General features: G+C 38.1%; 1 protein-coding gene across 1 annotated transcript in view; it reads right to left on the bottom strand.

Moving 5' to 3' along the window:
* Nucleotides 1-24,364, bottom strand: part of LRP2 (LDL receptor related protein 2) — a gene marked incomplete at both ends in the record, with an annotated part of 196,528 nt that overhangs the window by 110,003 nt on the left and 62,161 nt on the right. The window contains 7 exons of the mRNA XM_082658863.1: nucleotides 1,636-1,839; nucleotides 7,935-8,075; nucleotides 9,889-10,091; nucleotides 12,590-12,796; nucleotides 14,686-14,909; nucleotides 18,989-19,158; nucleotides 20,779-20,907. Of these exons, the coding sequence (XP_082514989.1) occupies nucleotides 1,636-1,839; nucleotides 7,935-8,075; nucleotides 9,889-10,091; nucleotides 12,590-12,796; nucleotides 14,686-14,909; nucleotides 18,989-19,158; nucleotides 20,779-20,907 (1,278 nt within the window). The remainder of the gene's footprint in view (nucleotides 1-1,635; nucleotides 1,840-7,934; nucleotides 8,076-9,888; nucleotides 10,092-12,589; nucleotides 12,797-14,685; nucleotides 14,910-18,988; nucleotides 19,159-20,778; nucleotides 20,908-24,364) is intronic.

Below are 24,364 nucleotides of genomic sequence, written 5' to 3'. Positions count from 1 at the left end.
TATGCAAATCAAGAAGTAGTACTGCAACAGAGAAGAACAAACCTGACTCCATATTGAATCTATTCCTTTAGCTCTAACCTTTGTGCTCTGTTGCCTGTGCTTAGTCATGCTGGCTGTGCACCTTTTGTAAAGGAACGTTGCCTATGGCCTGAAATACACAGGAGAGCCCATTCTCAAGGCTCTGACCTTTAAAGGTGTACGACTTTTCCATTCACATAGAGATAAAAAGTTGCAGAACAGAGAATAACATTTGTCTTGTTAGTGGTTTATAAGAACACAGTGACCAGATGTACATGGACAGCTGCAAGAACAAAGGATTCCAGCACCAAGAAGTTTGCAACAACCAACCACACCCTCTCCCCTCTTAGTATAAAAGAGGCCTGAATTCTAACTCGGGTAAGATGGTTCTTTGGGACGCTAATGCACCATCTTCTCAGTCTGCTGGCTTTCCGAATAAAGTCGCTATTCCCTGCCCCAACACCTCATCTCTAGATTTACTGGCCTGTCATGCAGCGAGCAGTACAAACTTGGACTCAGTAACAGTATAAGCAAAATATTTAGAAACACGGAGACAAATAATAGAACAAACAGGTAAAAGAATGGTAAGGAATTACCTCTAGCGAGCAGGTCTGAGTTGGGGGCAGGGTGGGGCAGAGCAATAGAGTTTTTCATTGAGAACAGCTTCAATAATAGCTAATATTTACTGAATTTTTACTATTTTCCAGGCATTATTCTAGGTGTTTTACATGTATTAGCCTAAAATTCTCTCAACAACTTTATGAGCTATGTAGTACCTCTATTATTATTATTATTATTATTATTATTCCTATTTCACAGATTTAGGAAACTGAGGTACAAAGAAAGTAACTTCCCCAAGATTACATAACTAGGAAATGTGAGGAGCCAGGATTCAAAACTAGGCACTTTAGCTCCTGAGCTGGCCCCTCTTAGTTGCTATGTTATACTGGCTACTGATTTGTTTTTCAAACTTCAGGTTTCGACCCATTAGTGGATTCTAAAATCAAAGTACTGGATCAGGCCAACATCCAATAAAGTACCCACATGGTAAGGTATGACTGACTATAATTTATCTTTCTGTGAGGATTATGAAGATTTTAACAGAATTCCAATCAACTGAAAACTGACAATAAATCCATATTTACATATAATTCATGTCTTTTAAAAATAAATATTATTATTCCAAGCCCAGCATTTACGTGTGCAGCATTCCTATAGGGAGGTCATTCCATTGGCTCAGTCTGGCTGCTTGAATATAGGGAACAGCCTCTAGTTAATTAACCCATTAACAGCTTTCATACATATGACACTCCTATTATGGAGTGTCCATAGGTTAGTATTTGTCAATATTGATATTCTTAATTGTCCAATTACAACAATATTTGTTTTAAAATGCTCTCTCATTTGTAAGTTATTTTGAAAATAAAGGAATTGTTCACTTAAACTTAATTCAAAAGAAAAGCAATAGATTTCTTTTCCCAATCTAAAAGTATTTAGCAAGTTTAGTAAAAGACCCTGCTTAAGAAGTGAATGCAAAGTTTTAGTGAAAAAATTATTAGTATTATTATTGAAGACAGACAAAATATGCAAAAACAAACCCTTTAAACCCCTTCTCACCTGTGCCATCGATCTTTTGCTTACAAATCATGTCTTTTGTTGTATCTGAAAAAAAGATAGCCTTCTCTTGGGCATCAAAATCAATCCCAACAAAGACGGAAGCACCTCCTGTCACTGGAAGGATGACATCTGCCTGGTGAGAGAGGGTGAGCGGGATGCCACGAACAGCCACGTCAGATGAAAAGAACAGAAATCGCTCAGCAGCTGTAGAAAGAGGGACACACACAGTCAGCCACAGCATAGTTCTTGCGTTCTCCCAATTCCAGAGAAATTACTTACACACCCATAAAGTACACGTTATAATTCTGAAAGAAACATAAAAATAAATAAATCTGTAGAAAACATAGTTGGAAATAATGGAAAGAAGGGAAGAAGAAAATACTGTGAAGGCAAAACAATCTTGAATTGAAGTATTACAATCTTACTTTTCCCTGAGAAATTTATCCTTAAGATTTATTCATATAAAACATGGTGTCCCAGCAAGATCCTTTCTGACCCACCTCCTAGAGAAATGGAAATAAAAACAAAAACAAATGGGACCTAATGAAACTTAAAAGCTTTTGCACAGCAAAGGAAACCATAAACAAGAGGAAAAGACAACCCTCAGAATAGGAAAAGATATTTGCAAATGAATCAACTGACAAAGGATTAATATCCAAAATATACAAGCAGCTCATGCAGCTAACTATCAAAAACATAAACAACCCAACCAAAAATGGGCAGAAGACCTAAATAGACATTTCTCCAAAGAAGATATACAGATTGCCAACAAACACATGAAAGGATGCTCAACATCACTAATTATTAGAGAAATGCAAGTCAAAACTACAATGAGGTATCACCTCACACCAGTCAGAATGGCCATCATCAAAAAATCTAGAAACAATAAATGCTGGAGAGCGTGTGGAGAAAAGGGAACCCTCTAGCACTGTTGGTGGGAATGTAAATTGATACAGCCACTATGGAGAACAGTATGGAGGTTCCTTAAAAAACTAAAAACAGACCTACCATATGACCCAGCAATCCCACAACTGGGCATATACCCTAAGAAAACCATAATTCAGAAAGAGTCATGTACCACAATGTTCATTGCAGCACTATTTACAATAGCCAGGACATGGAAGCAACCTAAGAGTCCATCAACAGATGAATGGATAAAGAAGATGTGGCACATATATACAATGGAATATTACTCAGCCATAAAAAGAAACAAAATTGAGTTATTTGTAGTGAGGTGGATGGACCTAGAATCTCATACAGAGTGAAGTAAGTCAGAAAGAGAAAAACAAATACCGTATGCTAAAAAATGGTTCTGAAGAACCTAGGGGCAGGATAGGAATAAAGATGCAGACATAGAGAATGGACTTAAGGAAACGGGGAGGGGGAAGGGTAAGCTGGAATGAAGTGAGAGAGTGTTATTGACATATATACACTACCAAACGTAAAACAGATAGCTAGTGGGAAGCAGCCGCATAGCACAGGGAGATCAGCTCGGTGCTTTGTGACCGCCTAGAGGGGTGGGATAGGGAGGGTGGGAGGGAGACGTAAGAGGGAAGGGATATGCGGATATATATATACGTATAGCTGATTCACTTTGTTATACAACAGCAACTAACACAACAATGTAAAGCAATTATACTCCAATAAAGATGTTAAAAAAAAACCATGGTGTCCACATGCTTAATTTCTAAATTGGTATTAACTGCATAATAATCCCATCAAAATTCTCGAGTTACATTAACTTTTGTATAGAGATCTATATCAAAAATCCTATTGCAGTTTGGGGGATATTAAGACCAGCAAAAAAGAAGTTTGACAGCCACCAGGTAAGTTCTTTAGAAAGAAATAAAGGAAGGAAAGAAGAAGGGGAGTGGAGGAATGGAGGAAACAGGAAGAAGGAGTGATATGTAAGATCAAAGAAGGAGACAGTGACAGTATCCCAGGAAATCAAAAAGAAGCACATGGTTTTTTAAACAAGGGTGATTTTTATCTGAATCTAGGGTTACCTACAAAGTGAACAAATTTGTTTGAGTTAAAATAAGAGAATTTACATACTAAGCCAGAAAGAAGCAGCACCATCTAGGGAGTAAGAATTTGCCACAGGCATTAAAAAGGATAGTTATCAAAGGGAACATAAGAGAAACAAATATTGTAGGAGTGCATTTCATCAGCAGCTGAAGCCAAGGCAGTAGCCTATTTTAATTATGAGTAGATGTGCAGGTGACCAAAGAGGAGGACAGGAAGCATTTAGGGTAAGAATGAAACCCAGAGCATAGAGGCAGAAATAAAGAGAAAATCTGAATTGAGGAGTAAACACTAGATGAAGAAATGAGCCACCCAACACTTAGGCGTTTAGTTTGGAATACAGCAGTAAAGCCAGGTGGGATCAAGATGTGATTACTTGACTTAGGCAAAATTGCTGAGCTATGAGAGGTCAATAAAAGTGATGGGAAGTGCTCCCCATTAGAGTTAAGACTAACATCTAAAGTGGAAAAGATATACACATGGTAGAGAAAAGAACTCAAAATTAAATCCTACAGAATTTCAAGAGCATAGTTTGAAAAAGAGACAGAGCTGGTACTTTGAGAAGAAAAACAAAATTGATAAACCATTAGCCAGACTCATCAAGAAAAAAAGGGAGAAGACTCAAATTAATAGAATAAGAAATGAAAAAGGAGAAGTAACAACTGACACTACAGAAATACAAAGGATCATGAGACATTACTACAAGCAACTACATGCCAATAAAATGGACAACCTGGAAGAAATGGACAAATTTTTAGATATGCACAACCTTCTGAGACTGAATCAGGAAGAAATAGAAAATATGAACAGACCAATCACAAGCACTGAAATTGAGACTGTGATTTAAAATCTTCCAACAAACAAAGCCCAGGACCTGATGGCTTCACAGGCGAATTCTATCAAATATTTAGAGAAGAGCTAACACCTATCCTTCTCAAACTCTTCCAAAATATAGCAGAGGCAGGAACACTCCCAAACTCATTCTACGAGGCCACCATCACCCTGATACCAACACCAGACAAAAATGTCACAAAGAAAGAAAACTACAGGCCAATATCACTGATGAACATAGATGCAAAGATCCTCAACAAAATACTAGCAAACAGAATCCAACAGCACATTAAACGGATCATACACCATGATCAAGTGGGGTTTATCCCAGGAATGCAAGGATTCTTCAATATATGCAAATCAATCAAAGTGATACACCATATTAACAAACTGAAGAATAAAAACCATATGATCATCTCAATAGATGCAGAAAAAGCTTTTGACAAAATTCAACACCCATTTATGATTAAAACCCTCCAGAAAGTAGGCATAGACGGAACTTACCTCAACATAATAAAGGCCATATATGACAAACCCACAGCCAACATCCTCCTCAATGGTGAAAAACTGAAACCATTTCCTCTAAGATCAGGAAGAAGACAAGGTTGTCCACTCTCACCACTATTATTCAACATAGTTTTGGAAGTTTTAGCCACAGCAATCAGAGAAGAAAAAGAAATAAAAGGAATCCAAATCAGAAAAGAAGAAGTAAAGCTGTCACTGTTTGCAGATGACATGATACTATACATAGAGAATCCTAAAGATGCTACCAGAAAACTACTAGAGCTAATCAATGAATTTGGTAAAGTAGTAGGATACAAAATTAATGCACAGAAATCTCTGGCATTCCTATACACTAATGATGAAAAATCTGAAAGTGAAATCAAGGAAACACTCCCATTTACCACTGCAACAAAAAGAATAAAATATCTAGGAATAAACCTACGTAAGGAGACAAAAGACCTGTATGCAGAAAACTATCAGACATTGATGAAAGAAATTAAAGATGATACAAATAGATGGAGAGATATACCATGTTCTTGGATTGGAAGAATCAACATTGTGAAAATGACTCTGCTACCGAAAGCAATCTACAGATTCAATGCAATCCCTATCAAACCACCACTGGCATTTTTCACAGAACTAGAACAAAAAATTTCACAATTTGTATGAAACACAAAAGACCCTGAATAGCCAAATCAATCTAGAGAACAAAAAACGGAGCTGGAGGAATCAGGCTCCCTGACTTAAGACTATACTACAAGGTACAGTAATCAAGACAGTATGGGGCTTCCCTGGTGGCGCAGTGGTTAAGAATCTGCCTGCCAATGCCGGAGACACGGGTTCGAGCCCTGGTCTGGGAAGATCCCACATGCCGCGGAGCAACTAAGCCTGTGCACCACAACTACTGAGCCTGTGCTCTAGAGCCCGTGAGCCACAACTACTGAGCCTGTGTGCCACAACTACTGAACCCCATGCGGCTAGAGCCTGTGATCTGCAACAAGAGAAGCCACCACAATGAGAAGCCTGTGCACCACAATGAAGAGTAGCCCCTGCTCGCTGCATCCAGAGAAAAGCCCACGTGCAGCAATGAAGACACAACACAGCCAAAAATAAAAAATAAATTAATTAATTTAAAAAAAGATGGTATGGTACTGGCACAAAAACAGAAATATAGATCAATGCAGCCGGATAGAAAGCCCAGCGATAAACCCATGCACATATGGTCACCTTATCTTTGATAAAGGAGGCAAGAATATACAGTGGAGAAAAGACAGCCTCTTCAATAAGTGGTGCTGGGAAAACTGGACAGCTACATGTAAAAGAATGAAATTAGAACACTCCCTAACACCATACACAAAAATAAACTCAAAATGGATTAAAGACCTAAATGTAAGGGCAGACACCATCCAACTCTTAGAGGAAAACATAGGCAGAACACTCTATGACATACATCACAGAAGATCCTTTTTGACCCACCTCCTAGAGAAATGGAAATAAAAACAAAAATAAACAAATGGGACCTAATGAAACTTCAAAGCTTTTGCACAGCAAAGGAAACCATAAACAAGAGGAAAAGACAACCCTCAGAATGGGAGAAAATATTTGCAAATGAAGCAACTGGCAAAGGATTATCTCCAAATTTATAAGCAGCTCATGCAGCTCAATATCAAAAAAACAAACAACCCAATCCAAAAATGGGCAGAAGACCTAAATAGACATTTCTCCAAAGAAGATATACAGTTGCCAATAAACACACGAAAGAATGCTCAACGTCATTAATCATTAGAGAAATGCAAATCAAAACTACAGTGAGATATCATCTCACACCAGTCAGAATGGCCATCATCAAAAAATCTAGAAACAATAAATGCTGGAGAGCGTGTGGAGAAAAGGGAACTCTCTAGCACTGTTGGGAATTTAAAGTGATACAGCCACTATGGAGAATAGTATGGAGGTTCCTTAAGCAACTGAAAATAGAACTATCATACGACCCAGCAATCCCACTACTGGGCATATACCCTAAGAAAACCATAATTCAGAAAGAGTCATGTACCACAATGTTCACTGCAGCTCTATTTACAATAGCCAGGACATGGAAGCAACCTAAGTGTCCATCAACAGATGAATGGATAAAGAAGATGTGGCACATATATACAATGGAATATTACTCAGCCATAAGAAGAAACGAAATTGAGTTATTTGTAGTGAGGTAGATGGACCTAGAGTCTGTCATACAGAGTGATGTAAGTCAGAAAGAGAAAAACAAATACCGTATGCTAACATATATATATGGAATCTAAAAAAAAAAAAAAAATGGTCATGAAGAACCTAGGGGCAGGACGGGAATAAAGACGCAGACCTACTAGAGAATGGACTTGGGGATATAGTGAGGGGGAAGGGTAAGCTGGGACAAAGTGAGAGAGTGGCATGGACATATATACACTACCAAATGTAAAATAGATAGCTAGCGGGAAGCAGCCACATAGCACAGGGAGATCAACTCGGTGCTCTGTGACCACCTAGCGGGGTGGGATAGGCTGGGTGGGAGGGAGGGAAACGCCAGAGGGAGGAGATATGGGGATATATGTATATGTATAGCTGATTTACTTTGTTATAAAGCAGAAACCAACATACCATTGTAAAGCAGTTATACTCCAATAAAGATGTTAAAAAAAATTAAAAAGAGACAGAGATTTCAGGAAGGAAATAAAGGGAAAGGGGAGCCCAAGGAAACCCTAGATGTGTCCCAAAGGACAGAAATTTACATCTTCAAACACAGCTCTTTGTACAAAGGGAAAGGTGCCTACCAAGGAAGATGCCCGTGGGCTACCAAAAGCTTATTTCCTGTGAAGAAGTGCTACAGGGAGCTGGCCCAGTCCAAGAGCAGCACATACCCCTGTGCTGACCGTCAGAAAGACAGTCCAAAAGTGATTTCTTACCAACGCAGTGGTAGTCATCCATATCCGGAATGTAGCCGAGCCTGCACTTGCAACGGTAGCCCAAACCACCATTAAATGTTCTGTGGCTGAGGACACAGATGTGTTGACAGCCCCCATTGTTATCTGCACATGGATTGCTAGCTGGAGGGGAAAATGCACATGGTTAAATCTCAATTAGAAATGCATATGTATCCAAGACATGCGAAGCCATTTTGAGACCTGTGGTGAAATGGGTTTGAAACTCCTTGGAGACATCATTACTGGTTGCTACTGAATACATCCACATTTAGCTGCTCCCAATGTCATCATTGCTCTCGAATCTACTCTCAAACTGATGGTGGCAAAAAAAAAAAAAGACAAGATTCCTGCAACTGGATAACCTTGGGGGATCTTTTCCCCCCTATAACTGTAACATACTCTGTCTGCTAGCCTCAGTGACTAAAATATAACTGCCCCCCAAATAACCTTAGTATTATTTTTTACCATTCAAAAAATAGAGTAAATAACTATAACTCACTGGATGCTTATTTTGTAGGACAACTTAACAATCAATGCCTCTAAGAGGTAAATATTATCGCAATTTTACAAAAAAGGAAACCAAAGTTCCAAAAGGTGAGACAACTTGCTCAAGATTATTCGGTGGTTAAATAGCTAAACTAGAATTCAAATCCAGATCTCATTCCAAAACCCTGCATGTCCGAAACACAAACCAGTTTATACTTCCAAAAACCATTCTCAAAGCAGTGACATCAGGAAGTTCACTGTACACAAGGCTGTCAGAGCTAAAAATGTCTGCTTTTGAAATTGTCTTCTTAGCCTTTGAGTTATTCTTTAAAATAGTCTCTTCACCTTCTCGGGTAGATTAATTTTGAGAAACACAGGCAGGTATAATTCTGAAGCAAATAATAGAAATAATTTAGATAATAAAACTGGGTAATATTTTTGGTCAAGGGCAGATGTGAATTTAGTAGCTCATGAACTGATTATTCCAAATAGGTATTTTCTAATACAGTATATACTTTCAGGTACAGTATATATTTTCCAATGAAGTATTTGTTTCCTAGGATGACGACATTGAAGGGTAGTCATCTGAATCTATCAGTTTAGTGGTTGGTTGGTTTGAGTTTTTTTAATCAACCTAATTACTTTATAGTCTCTCTCCATCCTAGCCAGACCTATCACTTAGCATTACAGTTTTAAAGTGAAATCTGTCTTTCTCTGAATTACTGTTCACTGATATTAAGCTTTCTTCCAATGTAGTCTATTTTATTGTATTTCTTTTCTTTGATGAATGAGCAAATACAGAAGGGAGCTGTGTACACAGTCTAAACAGTCATGTCAATTTAAAACCTTGAAACAAACAAAACTTACTGTAAAACAACATAAGTAACGTAAGTACTATAAAATAACATTCAGTGTCTGAATCAAAATATTTCTTTTCTTTGATAAGTGACCAGCCTGAGAGATAACCAAACCCAGCTGACCTATGACAGAAACAATGCAAACCAAACAACAGGTGTCATAAATATACAACAGAGAAGAAGGGGAAAAAAAGCTCTGACACTACCTAAAATGACCACTTAGTCGAGTTTCCTCGACTGCAATATTAGAAGTTTGAATTGGGAGATTCCTCCCGTAGAATAAGGATGGGTATTTTAGTTTGCTTTGTTTGCTGCTCTTTCTCCAGCCTGTAGACAGGATCTGGTATACTGCAGGTGCGAATAAATATCTGTTAAATACACCTCTAAGTTCTTTGTAGATTGGGCATTTTAACTCTGAAATACATCAAGTTCTCCAGAATGCCAACAATCTGCAAAGCCAATTTCAGAGGGTTGAACTCTCTAGATAACCCATCATATATCTCAGAATGCCACCCAAATCTCATGAGAACCTTGAGAAAACCTTTCTACCAAGGCCAGTACCAAGCATGGTTTTCCACTGCTGAGGGGCCTACCATAGGGCTGCCTGAGGGCATGGTAAACAGTCACTCCAAAAGGCCTCAGGGAAGACCGGTAGTACAGTTGTGGGTCAGTCTCCGTGAACTTGTTTGCCTTCATTACAGCCATCTTTGTCCAATCGGTAAAGAACACATGATCTTCAAACAAACTTATTGCAAAGGGATGAGGAATGTTTGAGCCTCCATGAATTACTGTCTTCCTGTTACAAAAGATATATAGCATACAATTTTGATTAAAGGTGGAATTAGTTCCAAAAAAACAAAAGGTGGAATTAGTTCACGTAAATGCTTAAAAAGCTAAAAACTTTCTTGCTACAAATATAGAAATATATAGTCAAGATACATTTTAAGATGCAGGTGTATTTCTGTCTATAACATTTTAAGACGCAGGTGTATTTCTGTCTATACTCGCTAGAAGGATTTTCCTATTGTCTCTTCGAAAAGAGCCTTGGCACTTAAATTCCAGTCTCCGTCTTTGCTTGTTCTAGATCTTTTGAAAAATTACTGTTTTCCCACCTGCTCTTCATTCTTTTAAGGTTGCTCCACATATAAAAGGTCTAAGATGTGAAATATCATTTTGACATTTGTAGGGGAAAGAGTATAACAAGGGACTGGAAGTCTGGTAGACAACTTCAACACTTACTCCACGCTGCACCACTGACCATTTCTCAGCAATTAGGGAGCAAGACAGTGAGCTGGAGAATTCAACCCACAGCAAACACACAGACTCATTCCTGATGTCACTCCAGGGAGGGGAAAAAGCAGGGCTACCACTGGTATGCCTCTGCCTGACGAAACCGTCAGCTGAGCATATTTGTAGTGGAGGCAGAGTGCCCAGAGCCACTAAAATGGAAGACAACACAGGTAAGAGGTGCTAGGCAAGGGGAAGAAATCAATACTGCTGCCATGACTGCATTTACAGAAACAGTAATTCACTGAGGCCACATAAGTAAAGTGAGGTAGAGGACGGTACGTGAACAAACCTCTTTTCTTTTGGCATAGGAGAAAGACCTCAAAGAAAAATCTCAGCAGCCCTGAAAAACTAAAGAGCACAATAGAGCTTTAAGAAAAGACTTGAAGATACTAACCCTGGGAATCACACTGCACGTGAAAAAAACAAAGAAACCCAAGATGGCAAGTGCGTGCAAACTTTGAAACACTCAATAGTGACATGGTACATTAAAATTAATGGGCTTTTTTTTTTCATTTAGCAAATTCCAGAAGTCTAGAAGACTTCCCTGGTGGCACAGTGGTTAAGAATCTGCCTGCCAATGCAGGGGACACGGGTTTGATCCCTGGTGCAGGAAGATCCCACATGCCGCGGAGCAACTGAGCCCATGTGCCACAACTGCTGAGCCTGTGTGCCACGACTACTGAAGCCCGCAAGCCTAGAGCCCGTGCTCTGCAACAAGAGAAGCCACCGCAATGAGAAGCCCACGAACCACAACAAAGAAGTAGCCCCCGCTCGCCACAACTAGAGAAAGCCCGCACACAGCAATGAAGACACAAAGCAGCCAAAAAATAATAATAATAATAATAAATTCCATAAATCTAAATGCCACCTGCTGGTAAAGCAAGAGGCAATGACTTTATGATTTTAGCTGTACTCGTGAGTTCTAGTATCTCCTCCATGTTTCTCCAAGCCAGCAAACCACTCGAATCTTTCTGAAATTCCATTGATTTTTATGTTTTACTTTAACCATAGCATAAAAATATTTAGACTATAAAATTAATGCCAAAACAACCGTGAAAGTGAAAAAAAATTAGGCAATTTCTCAATTGTTTTTATATGACTTATATGATTATTTTTTCATTAAATTAATTCCTATCCTCACTATGGGAACCAGTTTCAGTGACAATACGTCATAGCCTTAATATCCAATCACTTCATTTAACCAAGTAGAGATTGTTCTAAGAATATAAAATCCAGTGGCAAACTGTGATACCATCCTTACAAAATAGAGACAAAGGAGAAACCAAAACTAGAATATTCTTTTCATTGAGAAAACAATAAAATCACATCATTTGGAAAAATCAAATTGGCTAGAGTAATTTTTCTTGGTCAAAATTTAAAGACCATGTTTTAACCAGTTTTTGAAAATACCAAAAGAAGAGGATCTAAAATAGGTAACAATTTAATTAATTTATAGTGAGCTCTAATCCGACTAAGATGAAGGAAAAAGGCATGCCATACTCTGCGTTCAAATATTGTTTAAATGTCTTTGAAGTGTATCAGGTAAAGTCAGAATTTCTCATTAAGATTTGAAATATATATAAGAGCAGTATAAAACCCAATTAATTCCCACCAGATAATGTTAAAAAAATAATAAAACTTATTTACTGGAGGGAAGATAGAAAGCTAAAAGATAAAGTGATCTTTGGAAACAAACCATAAGGAACCCAAACAAATAAATGGACTCGGAAGTTAATGAAAATAATGTGCTTCATCTGGGAGTGAGAGAGGGCTTGGAGAAGAGAAACCAAAGAACAAATGCTGTAGGTAATATTTAATGAGTGTTAATATGGAACACAAGCTAAAACTCAGAGCAGGTCACAACGTGCAATGCCAACACAAAGATCATTCAAGTTATGTCAACCAACAAAGCAATCTTTTAATTCTAGTCCTTCAGTTTCTCTCTCCATAAATTTTATGTATTTCCCCAAAACTTATAAAGATATAAAAAAAAATACCTCTTACCTTTGAATTCCATCATAAGTTACAGTCTCAATGTAATCAAACCGGGAGTCAACCCAGTAAACACGCTTTGATACCAAATCCAGGGTTATCCCAGCAGGCCATCCCAGCTTTCTTGTCACCAAGTCTTTACGGTTGGAGCCATCCATGAAAGCCCTTTCTATCTTAGGTGTCCCAGAAAAGCTCTGCCAGTCTGAGAAAAATAAATAACTACAAAAGAAAACCAAAAGATGAAAGAATCAGTTATTTTACAAGTTTACCTAGAAAATATTTTTTGAGATTGCATGTTTGGATCAATGGCAATTTCCTCTAGCTGATTAGAGAACCATGGGGGTTTAAAACAATAGAGAAATTTTAAAGTATTAAAAATCAGAAATTGTGAGGGCCAATCAGGAGAGTCAACAACTCCAAATAGCAACTATTAAAATGCACTAACTGGCAGGCAAAAAAAAAAAAAAAATAATGCATATCTACCTTCTTAACTTCTTAATATTCTCCCCTGATCCCTGGCTCCATCCTTCACTTCTCTTTTTTACAGCCTGTAAAGGCTGTAAAAAAGAAAAAACTATCAAGCCATTTCCCTCCTTAATTCCTCACTCTAAGGCATAGTCTAGAGAACATATACATCATTTTCAAGGAAGGACAGCTGAAATCATGAAACAGAAATGAATAATCACCATTCACCAACACTTAAGTAGCCTCAAGTTCATCCAAGGCTCCTAAGACCCAACTGTGAAAATCTAGGAGAAAGCTAGTCTCCCATAACTGGCCTCAAATGTGAAGATCAGGAAAATTTTAATTTACACCTGGAGAAACGTAAGCATTATCACTCTTGCTGGATTGATTCACAGTTGAACAACTTGTGATGAGGTGTTAACACTGACATCTCAACCCCAGTCTCTAACAAGAAATCACTAAAAGGGATAGATCTGATAGGGGATAGAGTAGGGTAATCAAATAGTTAGCTTAGAAACCACATTAGGGGACTGCAGATAGAGAGGGAACTTTAGGGGGCTTTGGGAGACCACAGTAAGTTAATGATCACTCAAGAAAGTAATGGAAAAATCCTGAAACAATGTGGGCTTGCTTGACTCATAAAGCAGAGCAAGTCGCTTAGCATCAAAGCCAGGCTGGCTTGCTTAACAACAAAACCGAGCCAACTTGCTTACCAACAAAACCATGCAACAGAAGCATGAGACACGTCCCAAAACAATAAAACAACAGTGGAAAATAAGGTCTACAATCTGCCCAGTGATGTCAACAAGTGAATGACCCCTAGGACATTCTCTTTGCACACACGCAAAAACAGTAACTTATGGAAAGGTGATATTTCAAAGTGAAAGACCCTCATTGTACTGAGACCTGAAATAATTTCTCCATAGTGCTGTGACAGTCCCGGAGACACCATGTAGGTTCAAAAACTCCCCCGCCCAACGTATAGGAGGAGTTAATGATGGAAGACTCAAAGAATGAAAAAGAAGGTGGTCTTCTCCCCCTCCCCTCTCTTCCTTTGATTATAAAACTGTAACCCGCTAAGTGCTCGGGGCAACACAACACTCGCCTGCCCGCTTGTAAGCCTCACAAGCATCCTATTCTAATGAATCACTTCTTACCTATCACTTTGCCTCTCGCTGAATTCTCTCTGCGCTGAGACACAAAGAATATTCAGAGCCCCTCGCAACGCCACCTAGTGGTTTCAGATCTATCCCCTCTTTAAAACAACTTTACAACTTTCGTTAGAGTGATCATGTTAATAATGGTTTAGTTGTGACAATACTATTAAAGTCAGAAAACAGAATCCAATTTCTCAGCCAGGAGAATGTGGCAAACACTAAGAATAGAACTCATACCCCCAAAATATCACATATTTTTAGGACACCGGTAGGTGTGTTTGGACTGCATATCCTCAAATTGGATTATATCTAGCCAACTCCTTTAAAGCTTCTATGAAAAGAGATATGAAATAAACATGGATTCTAGAGTACAAAACCTAAAAGAAGTCAGGATTAACCTTCAGTTATGCCAATGGATGTTTTGTGTACAGGGGGAGAAATAAAACTCCAAAAATGCTGGAATCAGTATGTTTTCACATAACTTACCCAACAGTTGGGTCCACGGCAATTCCTCTAGGATGTCCCAAATGTTCACTTATAATGGTAATCCGTTGGCTTCCATCCAAATTTACCATATCTATGCAGTTGACATTGGTCTCTACAACATAAAGTTTATTATTTACCCAGTCCACAGCCAGATTCTCTGGGTCTTCAACAGAAACATTGAGAACTTCTTGGATATCTAAACCATTAATGTCAACTGAAAAAACCTGAAAGAAAAACCAAAATTATTACACTTCTTAAGCATAATTCACTGGGAGCAGTTTTCCTATACTTCATTCCAGGGACCTATCTTTGTTGCACAAATCAGTCATTTGGATTTTAAAAAAAAAGAATTCATATATGGCCTTTCTTATGTTGAGGTAGTTTCCCTCTATGCCCATTTTCTGGAGAGTTTTTATCATAAATGGGTGTTGAATTTTGTCAAAAGCTTTCTCTGCATCTGTTGAGATGATCATATGGTTTTTCTTCTTCAATTTGTTAATATGGTGTATCACATTGATTGATTTACGTATATTGAAAAATCCTTGCATTCCTGGAATAAACCCCACTTGATCACAGTGTACAATCCTTTTAATGTGCTGTTGGATTCTGTTTGCTAGTATTTTGTTCAGGATTTTTGCATCTATGTTCATCAGTGATATTGGTCTATAATTTTCTTTTTTTGTGATGTCTTTTTCTGGTTTTGGTATCAGGGTGATCATGGCTTCATACAATGAATTTGGGAGTGTTTCTCCCTCTGCAATTTTTTGGAAGAGTTTGAGATGGATCAGTGTTAGCTCTTCTCTAAATGTTTGATAGAATTCTCCTGTGAAGCCATGTGGTCCTGGACTTTTGTTTGTTGGAAGATTTTTAATTATGGTTTCAATTTCATTACCTGTGATAGGTCTGTTTATTTATTTTCTAATTCTTCCTGGCTCAGTCTTGGAAAATTGTACCTTTCCAAGAATTTGTCCATTTCTTTGTGGTTGTCCATTTTATTGGCATATAGTTGTTTGTAGTAGTCTCTTATAACCTTTTGTATTTCTGCGGTGTCAGTTGTGATTTCTCCTTTTTCATTTCTAATTTTATTGATGTGCGTCCTCTAACTTTCTTCCTTGATGAGTCTGGCTAAGGGTTTATCAATTTTGTTTATTTTCTCAAAGAACCAGCTTTTAGTTTTATTGATCTTTGCTATTGTTTTCTTCATTTCTATTTATTTCTGCTCTGATCTTTATGATTTCTTTCCTTCTCCTGACTTTGGGTTTTGTTTGTTCTTCTTTCTCTAGTTGTTTTAAGTGTAGGGTCAGATTGTTTATTTGAGATTTTTCTTGTTTCTTGAGGTGAGATTAAATTGCTGTAAGCTTCCTCCTTAGAACTGCTTTTGCTGCGTCCCATAGGTTTTGGGTCATCATGTTTTCATTGTCATTTGTTTCTATTTATTTTTTTATTTCTTCTTTGATTTCTTCAGTGATCTCTTGGTTATTTAGTAGCACACTGTTTAGCCTCCATGTGTTTGTGTTTTTTACAGTGTTTTTCCTGTAACTGATTTCCAATCTCATAGCGTTGTGGTCAGAGAAGATGCTTGATACAATTTCAATTTTCTTAAATTTTCCGAGGCTTGATTTGTGACCCAAGATGGAATCTATCCTGGAGAATGTTCCATGTGCACTTGAGAAGAAAGTGTATTCTTCCACTTTTGGGTGGAATGTTCTAAAAATATCAGTTAAGTCTATCTGGTCTACTGTGTCATTTAAAGCTTGTGTTTCCTTATTTATTTTCTGTTTGGATGATCTGTCCATTGGTGTAAGTGGGGTGTTAAAGTCCCCTACTATTATTGTGTTACTGTCAATTTTCCCTTTCACAGTTGTTAGCATTTGCCTTATGTATTGAGGTGTTCCTATGTTGGGTGCATAAACATTTATAATTGTTATATCTTCTTCTTGGATTGATCCCTTGATCATTATGTAGTGTCCCTCCTTATCTCTTGTAACAGTCTTTATTTTAAAGTTTATTTTATCTGATACGAGTATTGCTACTCCAGCTTTCTTTTGATTTCCATTTTCATGGAATATCTTTTTCCATCCCTTCACTTTCAGTCTGTATGTGTTCCTAGGTCTGAAGTCGGTCTGTTGTAGACAGCATACATATGGGTCTTGTTTTTGTATCCATTCAGCCCGTCTGTGGAGCTCAATATCAAAAAAACAAACAATCCAATTTAAAAATGGGTGGAAGAGGGCTTCCCTGGTGGTGCAGTGGTTGAGAGTCCGCCAGCTGATGCAGGGGACACGGGTTTGTGCCCCGGTCCGGGAGGATCCCACGTGCCGCGGAGCGGCTGGGCCCGTGAGCCATGGCCGCTGAGCCTGTGCATCCGGGAGAGGCCACAACGGTGAGAGGCCCGCGTACCGCAAAAAAAAAAAAAAAAAAAAAAAAAAAAAATGGGTGGAAGAACTAAATAGACATTTCACCAAGGAAGACATACAGATGGTCAAGAGGCACATGAAAAGATGCTCAACATCACTAATTATTAGAGAAATGCAAATCAAAACTGCAATGAGGTATCACCTCATGCCAGTCAGAATGGCCATTATCAAAAAAGCTAGAAACAGTAAATGCTGGAAGGGGTGTGGTGAAAAGGGAACCCTCCTGCACTGCTGGTGGGAATGTAAATTGATACCACCACTATGGAAAAGAGCACGGAGGTTCCTTAAAAAACTAAAAATAGAACTATCATACGACCCAGCAATCCCACTACTGGGCATATACCCTGAGAAAACCATAATTCAAAAAGAGACATGTATCACAATGTTCATTGCAGCTCTATTTACAGTAGCCAGGACATGGAAGCAACCTAAGTGTCCATTGACAGATGAATGGATAAAGAAGATGTGGCACACATATACAGTGGAATATTACCCAGCCATAAAAAGAAACAAAATTGAGTTATTTGTAGTGAGATGGATGGACCTAGAGTCTGTCATGCAGAGTGAAGTAAGTCAAAAAGAGAAAAACAAATACTCTATGCTAACACATATATATGGAATCTAAAAAAAAAAAACTAAAAAATGGTACTGATGAACCTAGTTGCAGGGCAGGAATAAAGATGTAGACACAGAGAATGGACTTGAGGACACGGGGTGGGAGGGGGAAGCTGGGGCGAAGTGAGAGTGGCATGGACATATATACACTACCGAATATAAAATAGTTAGCTAGTGGGAAGCAGCAGCATAGCACAGGGAGATCAGCTCGGTGCTTTGCGATGACCTAGAGGGGTGGGATAGGGAGGATGGGAGGGAAGCTCAGGAGGGAGGGGATATGGGGACATATGTATGCATATGGCTGATTCACTTTGATGTACAACAGAAACTAACACAGTATTGTGAAGCAATTATACTCCAATAAAGATCTATTAAAAAAAAAAGGAATTCACTGGAGACTTGTTATTTTACATCACGGGTTACTGGGGGCAGGGAGTTTCTTTGAAAGCATATGAGGCATATATAAAAAGTTGGGTTTACAAAAAAAAGCCTGCATTTCTAATTCTTCGTAGTTAGAGAAAGTTTAATTCAATGTGGATTTCTTGGTGGAGAAGGTGGTAGTGGTTTGTTTTGATTTCTAGCTGTCATTAAGTCAGATCTGCTTATAATCCGAAGTCTCAATTTTTAGAAATTTTATGCAAATTATCAGTTAATTGAATTAAAATTTTATTAATGGTACAAGGAAATGTAAGGGAAGAAATAAAACTCTATAACTCTTTAGGAGTCTCTAAAATTTATGTTTTAACGATCTCCGTTGCATTACTCAAAGTTGAAATCAGATCCATCACACTTTCCAAATAAGACAGCATAATGCAATTTTGGCTGTTAAACAAAATACTGTCAATATTTGTTACCCAATCCTCAATTACTGTTCCATTTAGAAGATGCAGGTAAAAATCTGATTTTTATCATACAGGAAAGCAGAATACTTTTTACATTTTAAATGATCAAGTTTCAAAAATTACTACCAAATATCTACCCAGTTTTGAAAGAATGTCTACTATTTCTTTTAATTAGGCTTTTGGACTCCATTTCGAATAAAATTAAAAGTTGCTCAAGGCTAATCCATATAATAGAGTGCTTTGTTTAATAGGTCACATGTAATACTATAGCTGTAAAAGGTGCTGATTAACATAAAATATCTCAAGGGCCTTTTTTGTTAGAAAACAAAGGAACTTTCCCCTCTACTCCCCTAAAAATGAAAAGCTATCAACACTTTGTGCTTGGAGTTCTATCAGCTCCCAAGCTACACTCCAGAAATTTCTATTTACCTTATCTTGCACAATGTCAGTCCAAAAGACTCTGTGTAGGTGATAGTGAAAATCCACACCCACAGCCGATCCACGATGTTGAGATTCTACCAGGATCTCAAAGGTGTTTCCATGAATATCACCCCTTAGCAAATCCCGACCATTGGAGAAGATCACAGAGGCCTCACCAACTAAATGTGAAGAAGGAAGGCATTATCAGTCTTTCACGTGAACAAAGATGATGAAGCAACTTACAACTATGTTTTCTTATTTGGTTTTAAACCTTCTGAGGCACACATATATGTCATTCTATCCATTTTCCAGATGGGCAAATTGAGGCACAAAGAGGCTTAATGAAATGTCCAAAATCACAGTAAGTTAGGAACAGAGTCTGCCAAGAACTCGAATGTCCTGATTGCTAGTTCAATGACACTGAGGTATCATCGAGAATCTTTGATGATGTGGGCACCTTACCCCAGGTGCAACCTTAGATTGTGTAAAACACAAAACACATTTTAAGGATTAGTGGGAAACCACTCTGTGAAAAACATGGCAATGGTGGATCCAAATTTGCTATACTCGTATACTCACAAGAATGCAAAATGAATAAGGTTATTCACTGAAGTCTTGTTTGCAATATCAGAGGGTAAGAAATAATATGAAAGTCCATAAGTAAAGGACTAGTTAAATAAATTATATACAACCAAAAAAATGGATTTTGCCACTATTAAAAAAAAACTGTACACCTGGAACACTGGAAATCAACTATAATTCAATTTAAAAATACAACAAAATTTTTTTAAAAATGAAAAAAAGCTGTCTGTGTTGATATGGAAAGCCCTTGAAAATATAGTATGCAACTTTAGGAAGATGAAGAACTGTATGTATAGTTTACCACCATATATGTAAAAATAGGGTTGTGTCTATATTTGTATATTCTTATTTATGCATTTAACAATCTCTAGAATTAAAATAAACAGTGATTATCCATAGGAGAGGAGAAGTGGGAAACTAGGCAGAGGGGAACAGAGATGGTGGGGGGATGTCATATATCTTCTAAATAATTTTAAATTTTGAAAATATGAGTATAATGTCTATTCAAAAATAAATAAATGGTAAAAATCAGTTGTAAATCTAAAAGTTCGTCCACAGCATATCAGTATTTCAACACAAAAACAACTAGAAAATGGTCAATTCATAGATCATGTGTGCAGATAAGTTTCAGAAAGCCCCCAAAGGCACCTTAAACAGGTGTGAAAAAAACAATTGGAAAAAAAGAGTAAAGATCTTATTACCCAGAAATCCATGGTGACAAAAATGCTTTGGGAGGCCCAATATTTTAAAACAAATTTTCATGACTTTTCTCTGCCACAGTACTGTTAGAATGAGGGCATTTTCACAAACTAATCCAAATTTAGCAGGTCCATTATGAACCACTTCTAAATTTTGCACAAACAATACCTATTGGTACTCGTCACCATATGGTAGTACAGTAATTAAAAGTAGGTCAAATGTACTCATAAAATTTATGTGATAGATGACATAATATTCCAGTCCCAAAGTGAACAAGCAACCAATAAAAATTTTAAAAAAACAAAAAAAACCTGTTAATCCACAAGTTGGTCCCTAATAACCAAAGTATGAAATTAATGTTGACCTATTCTTCCAACAGCAGGAGCCACTCCTGATTTGTGGTAATAAAACCTTGCCATCCGCATCAATGCTGATATTTTTTTTGTCATCTGCTATGGAAAGAGGATAGTCATCAGAAGTTTACTGTTCAGAAACACAAGTGTCTTTAATTTACTCACAAGAAGAATTAGCTTTACAGCGCTGCTGGTGCTCCAAGATATACCCGTCTACACAGTGGCACTGGTGATGGCCAATTCGGTCTTCACATATCTGGTCACAAACTCCCCACATCTGGCAATCATCAAAATCTACCATATAGGAAATAACCGTTTGTAATCATGTTTAACAGCATTTCTGAAAAAAATCTTAGACAAGCTATACAGGAATATGGTGATGCCCCTGCCTAAGTAAGTACCCTCTAGGGGGAAAAAAATAGGCATCATCATACTAGGGAAAACCCAAGGTTTTTTCAAATCTATGTAAAGGATAACTTTGCAGGTGATGCACAACACCGCTTGGACACGTTGCCTTTGCATTTCATTTGTTAATGTTGGTTTACAAAATATCTGACTTTTAGTGTAAATGCATCCCTTTAAAACTGTGCTTTCCAATATGGTAGCCACTGCCCTCTGCAGTTTCTCAAATTTATATTTAGATTAACTAAAATAAAATAAATTTAATGATTCAATTTCCAAGTCACACTTGCCCCCTTTCAAATGCTACATATGATTAGTGTTTACCATACTGGAAGACACAGACATTTCCATCACTGCAGAAAGAACTGCCTTATATCCAGTGGCTCAGTAAGACACAAATCTGTGCCTGCAATAAAGTATCTGCAAAGGTCTGTTTACCCAGCTGCCTTTTCTCTGATGTCAAAAATCGTAACCAAAATTAAAATCATTTTTAAGACATGAAAAATATATTCTCTTCTGATTATTCATTAGCATTATTCATTCATTTAATAAGCGCTTATTGAATATCCATAACACAATAGAGCTCTGTTCAATGCCATAACAGTCTCAGTTCTACCGTGTAAGAAGAGTTTCAATATAATTGACATATAAACAATACAGTATGCGGGGGAAAGAAAGTGTCTTTCTCAAAGATTATAAAGCTTAAGGGGCACAGAAATTGTCTATCTTTGGTCCACCGGTGCCAAATATTTCATTTGACCCCCCAAGTTCACATCCACTCTTCACTCTCCTTCACCCTGCTCTCTTCCCTTGGAGAATGACCTCCACAGCCTAAACCAACAATGTTCCCACCCCCCAGGGCTTCAGGAAATTCTCAAGTAAATTATAATTCCTGAGACCCTCAGGTCTAGGATTCTCCAGAATTTCTAGGATCCGATCACAGTTACAGAGTTGTGAGTTGAGTTCTACCACACCTGCTGGATGGCCCACCATCTCGTGACTCCCCAGCAAGAAAGACCAAGAAAGTCCTGAGATCAAGATAACAGTTCCCATTTACCCTCCAGACCAAGTATAACAAAACATTGACCAGCATATCTTTCATTCCAAGGACCGTGACGAAGAAAAAATTAATCCAATTTGGACATGACAAGATAAAAGGCCATGTGGGTAAAAATAAAAGGCCCACATTTGATCTATGTCTCCTGTGCTCTCGCCTCAGCCCTAAGAAAGCACCACGTGAGGCTTCGCTTCAGCAGGAATAAAAGTACAGGACATTCGCCCTCAAACTCCCAGGGTGTCATGACCTCATTCTGAATGCAAGACACTATGACTATGTCTAAGGGTCTGGAGTCACCCTGGGAGCAGTTCTCATGTCAAAAAGAGGGTGAAGTCATAACTAGGAATTCTTGGGTGCAAATGCCCTTCCTATCACCTGGGCTACAAATACTTTACAGGTTTAAATAAGTGTATAAACACTGTCAATTTTAATGACTGAATAAGATTCTATTCTCCATTATGAAGAAGAATGAAGCCTAATTAGTATCCATTGTCAGCCAAAGGGAAGACAAGAAAAATGAAAGGAGACCTGAGGTTTTCAAGAGACTAGAAAAGGTAGTAGAAACTGTAAAAAACACTAAAATGCTGCTTTACAATACTCCAGCCCATTAACTTGATCTACTTTCCTTTTTATTCTTTGTCCCCGCCTACCAACAAATACTGCTTTGAAAGTAATTCAAAAAAATGTTTTTTAGCATAGACCCCCTTGGACACCCTCTGATCCACCTGGCTGTGTGAAATCCCACCATGCTGAATGACCTTCCTGCTCTAACTCTGCACCACGATGTCATTCCCTCAACAAACAGCATGTCCTGTCAATAAGAAACAATCACCCCGGTAAACTGCTCCGGCAGCATGCCTCAGAGGCTCCGCTGCCAGGGCAAGGCTACCAGGAGCAGATGAACGGAAGGACAAAAAAATTTCTTGTCAGGATTATTCCATTTTATTCTTGATGACCACTGAGGCATTCACTGGGGAGCCAGATCTAAGATGGTAAATGTTGTATAGGTTTCCAACACCTGAAGCCTCTGTGATGAGTCAGCCATGCAGAGGATTACAGCCATAAAGAGAGTATTCGCTGAACTTGAAAGACTTGAAACGCTTGAAAGAGCAGACCTAAACATTTCCCCTAAAAGCTCAGCTGAAACAAGTGTAACTGGTTTTGTCGTGTCATGTATTGAAACTAATGAGTTCTCTTTACAAAGAGGGCAAAATATAGTCTTCTTTGAAAGAAATGTGAAATCATTGTTAACCAAGCTTCAAAACTCAGAGGCAAAGGGTGCCTTTGCCTAACTCCTCTTTGGGGCTGAGAGGAAAAACAGAAAAGCTAGTGTAATACTGAGAACATGGCTTCTGGTATCTCTACTGGAATTCCTTTTCTACTAAGAGAAAGCAGAGAGGCCTAGAAAACTAAGAGACTGGAAATCGGATTGGCTGCTGGGTGGCAGTAAAGGGGGTGGAGAAGCCTGACATTTGGCAAAAACACACGAGCAGCCTTATACCTACAGATGAGCACCACTCCGAGAAAAAAGGGATGCAGCCCTCGCAGTGATGCCAGGAAGCATAAGCAGGGGTTCCAAAGTCAGAAAACCACCTAACACATGAGGACATTTGTGTGAAAAGTCTTTTTAAATGACTTGAATGAATCTGCAGTGTTACGATAATGATAATGATAATAATAAAACACAAAAAGTGTCCTATAATATCACTTAATGGTCACTGCAGATCATAAATGTTTTATTTATAAAACGTTCTGAGACGATTAGAAATTTGGGCGCTTTCTTCAATAGTTCAAAGTTCTCCCTGAGTCTTCAGGATCTCTCAGGCTGATTTGCATAAAGCATTTAATCTTAACATGTCTTGTCGAATAGAGTTACTTAAGAGGAGCAATCAGATCCAGGGCAAACTTTGGGACACGGTCCTGATATTAGAAATCTAAAATTACCTACTTTGAACACCACAAGAACAACCTCAACTGGATTGCTTTACCGGATATAAAAATCTTGGCATACAACAGGTAAATGAGCGAGCCCCATTACAATAGTTCTCAGTAACACTGAGGAATAGACTTTCTCAAGAGTTTGTAAACCAGAGTCTTTCTTTTTTTCTTTTTTCTTTTCTTTTCTTTTTTGGCCATGCCACATGGCTTGTGGGATCTTAGTTCCCTGACCAGGGATCGAACCCAGGCCCTCAGCAGTGAAACAGAGACCTAACCACTGGACCACCAGGGAACCCCCCAGAGTCTTTCTGACATTAAAATTTTTTCTGACTATGAGGAAATTATTAAGATCCA

Source organism: Grampus griseus (assembly GCF_964374135.1).
Source record: "Grampus griseus genome assembly, chromosome: 7".
Classification (NCBI taxonomy): Eukaryota; Metazoa; Chordata; class Mammalia; order Artiodactyla; family Delphinidae; genus Grampus; species Grampus griseus.
This window is presented reverse-complemented; position numbering and strand designations above follow the sequence as displayed.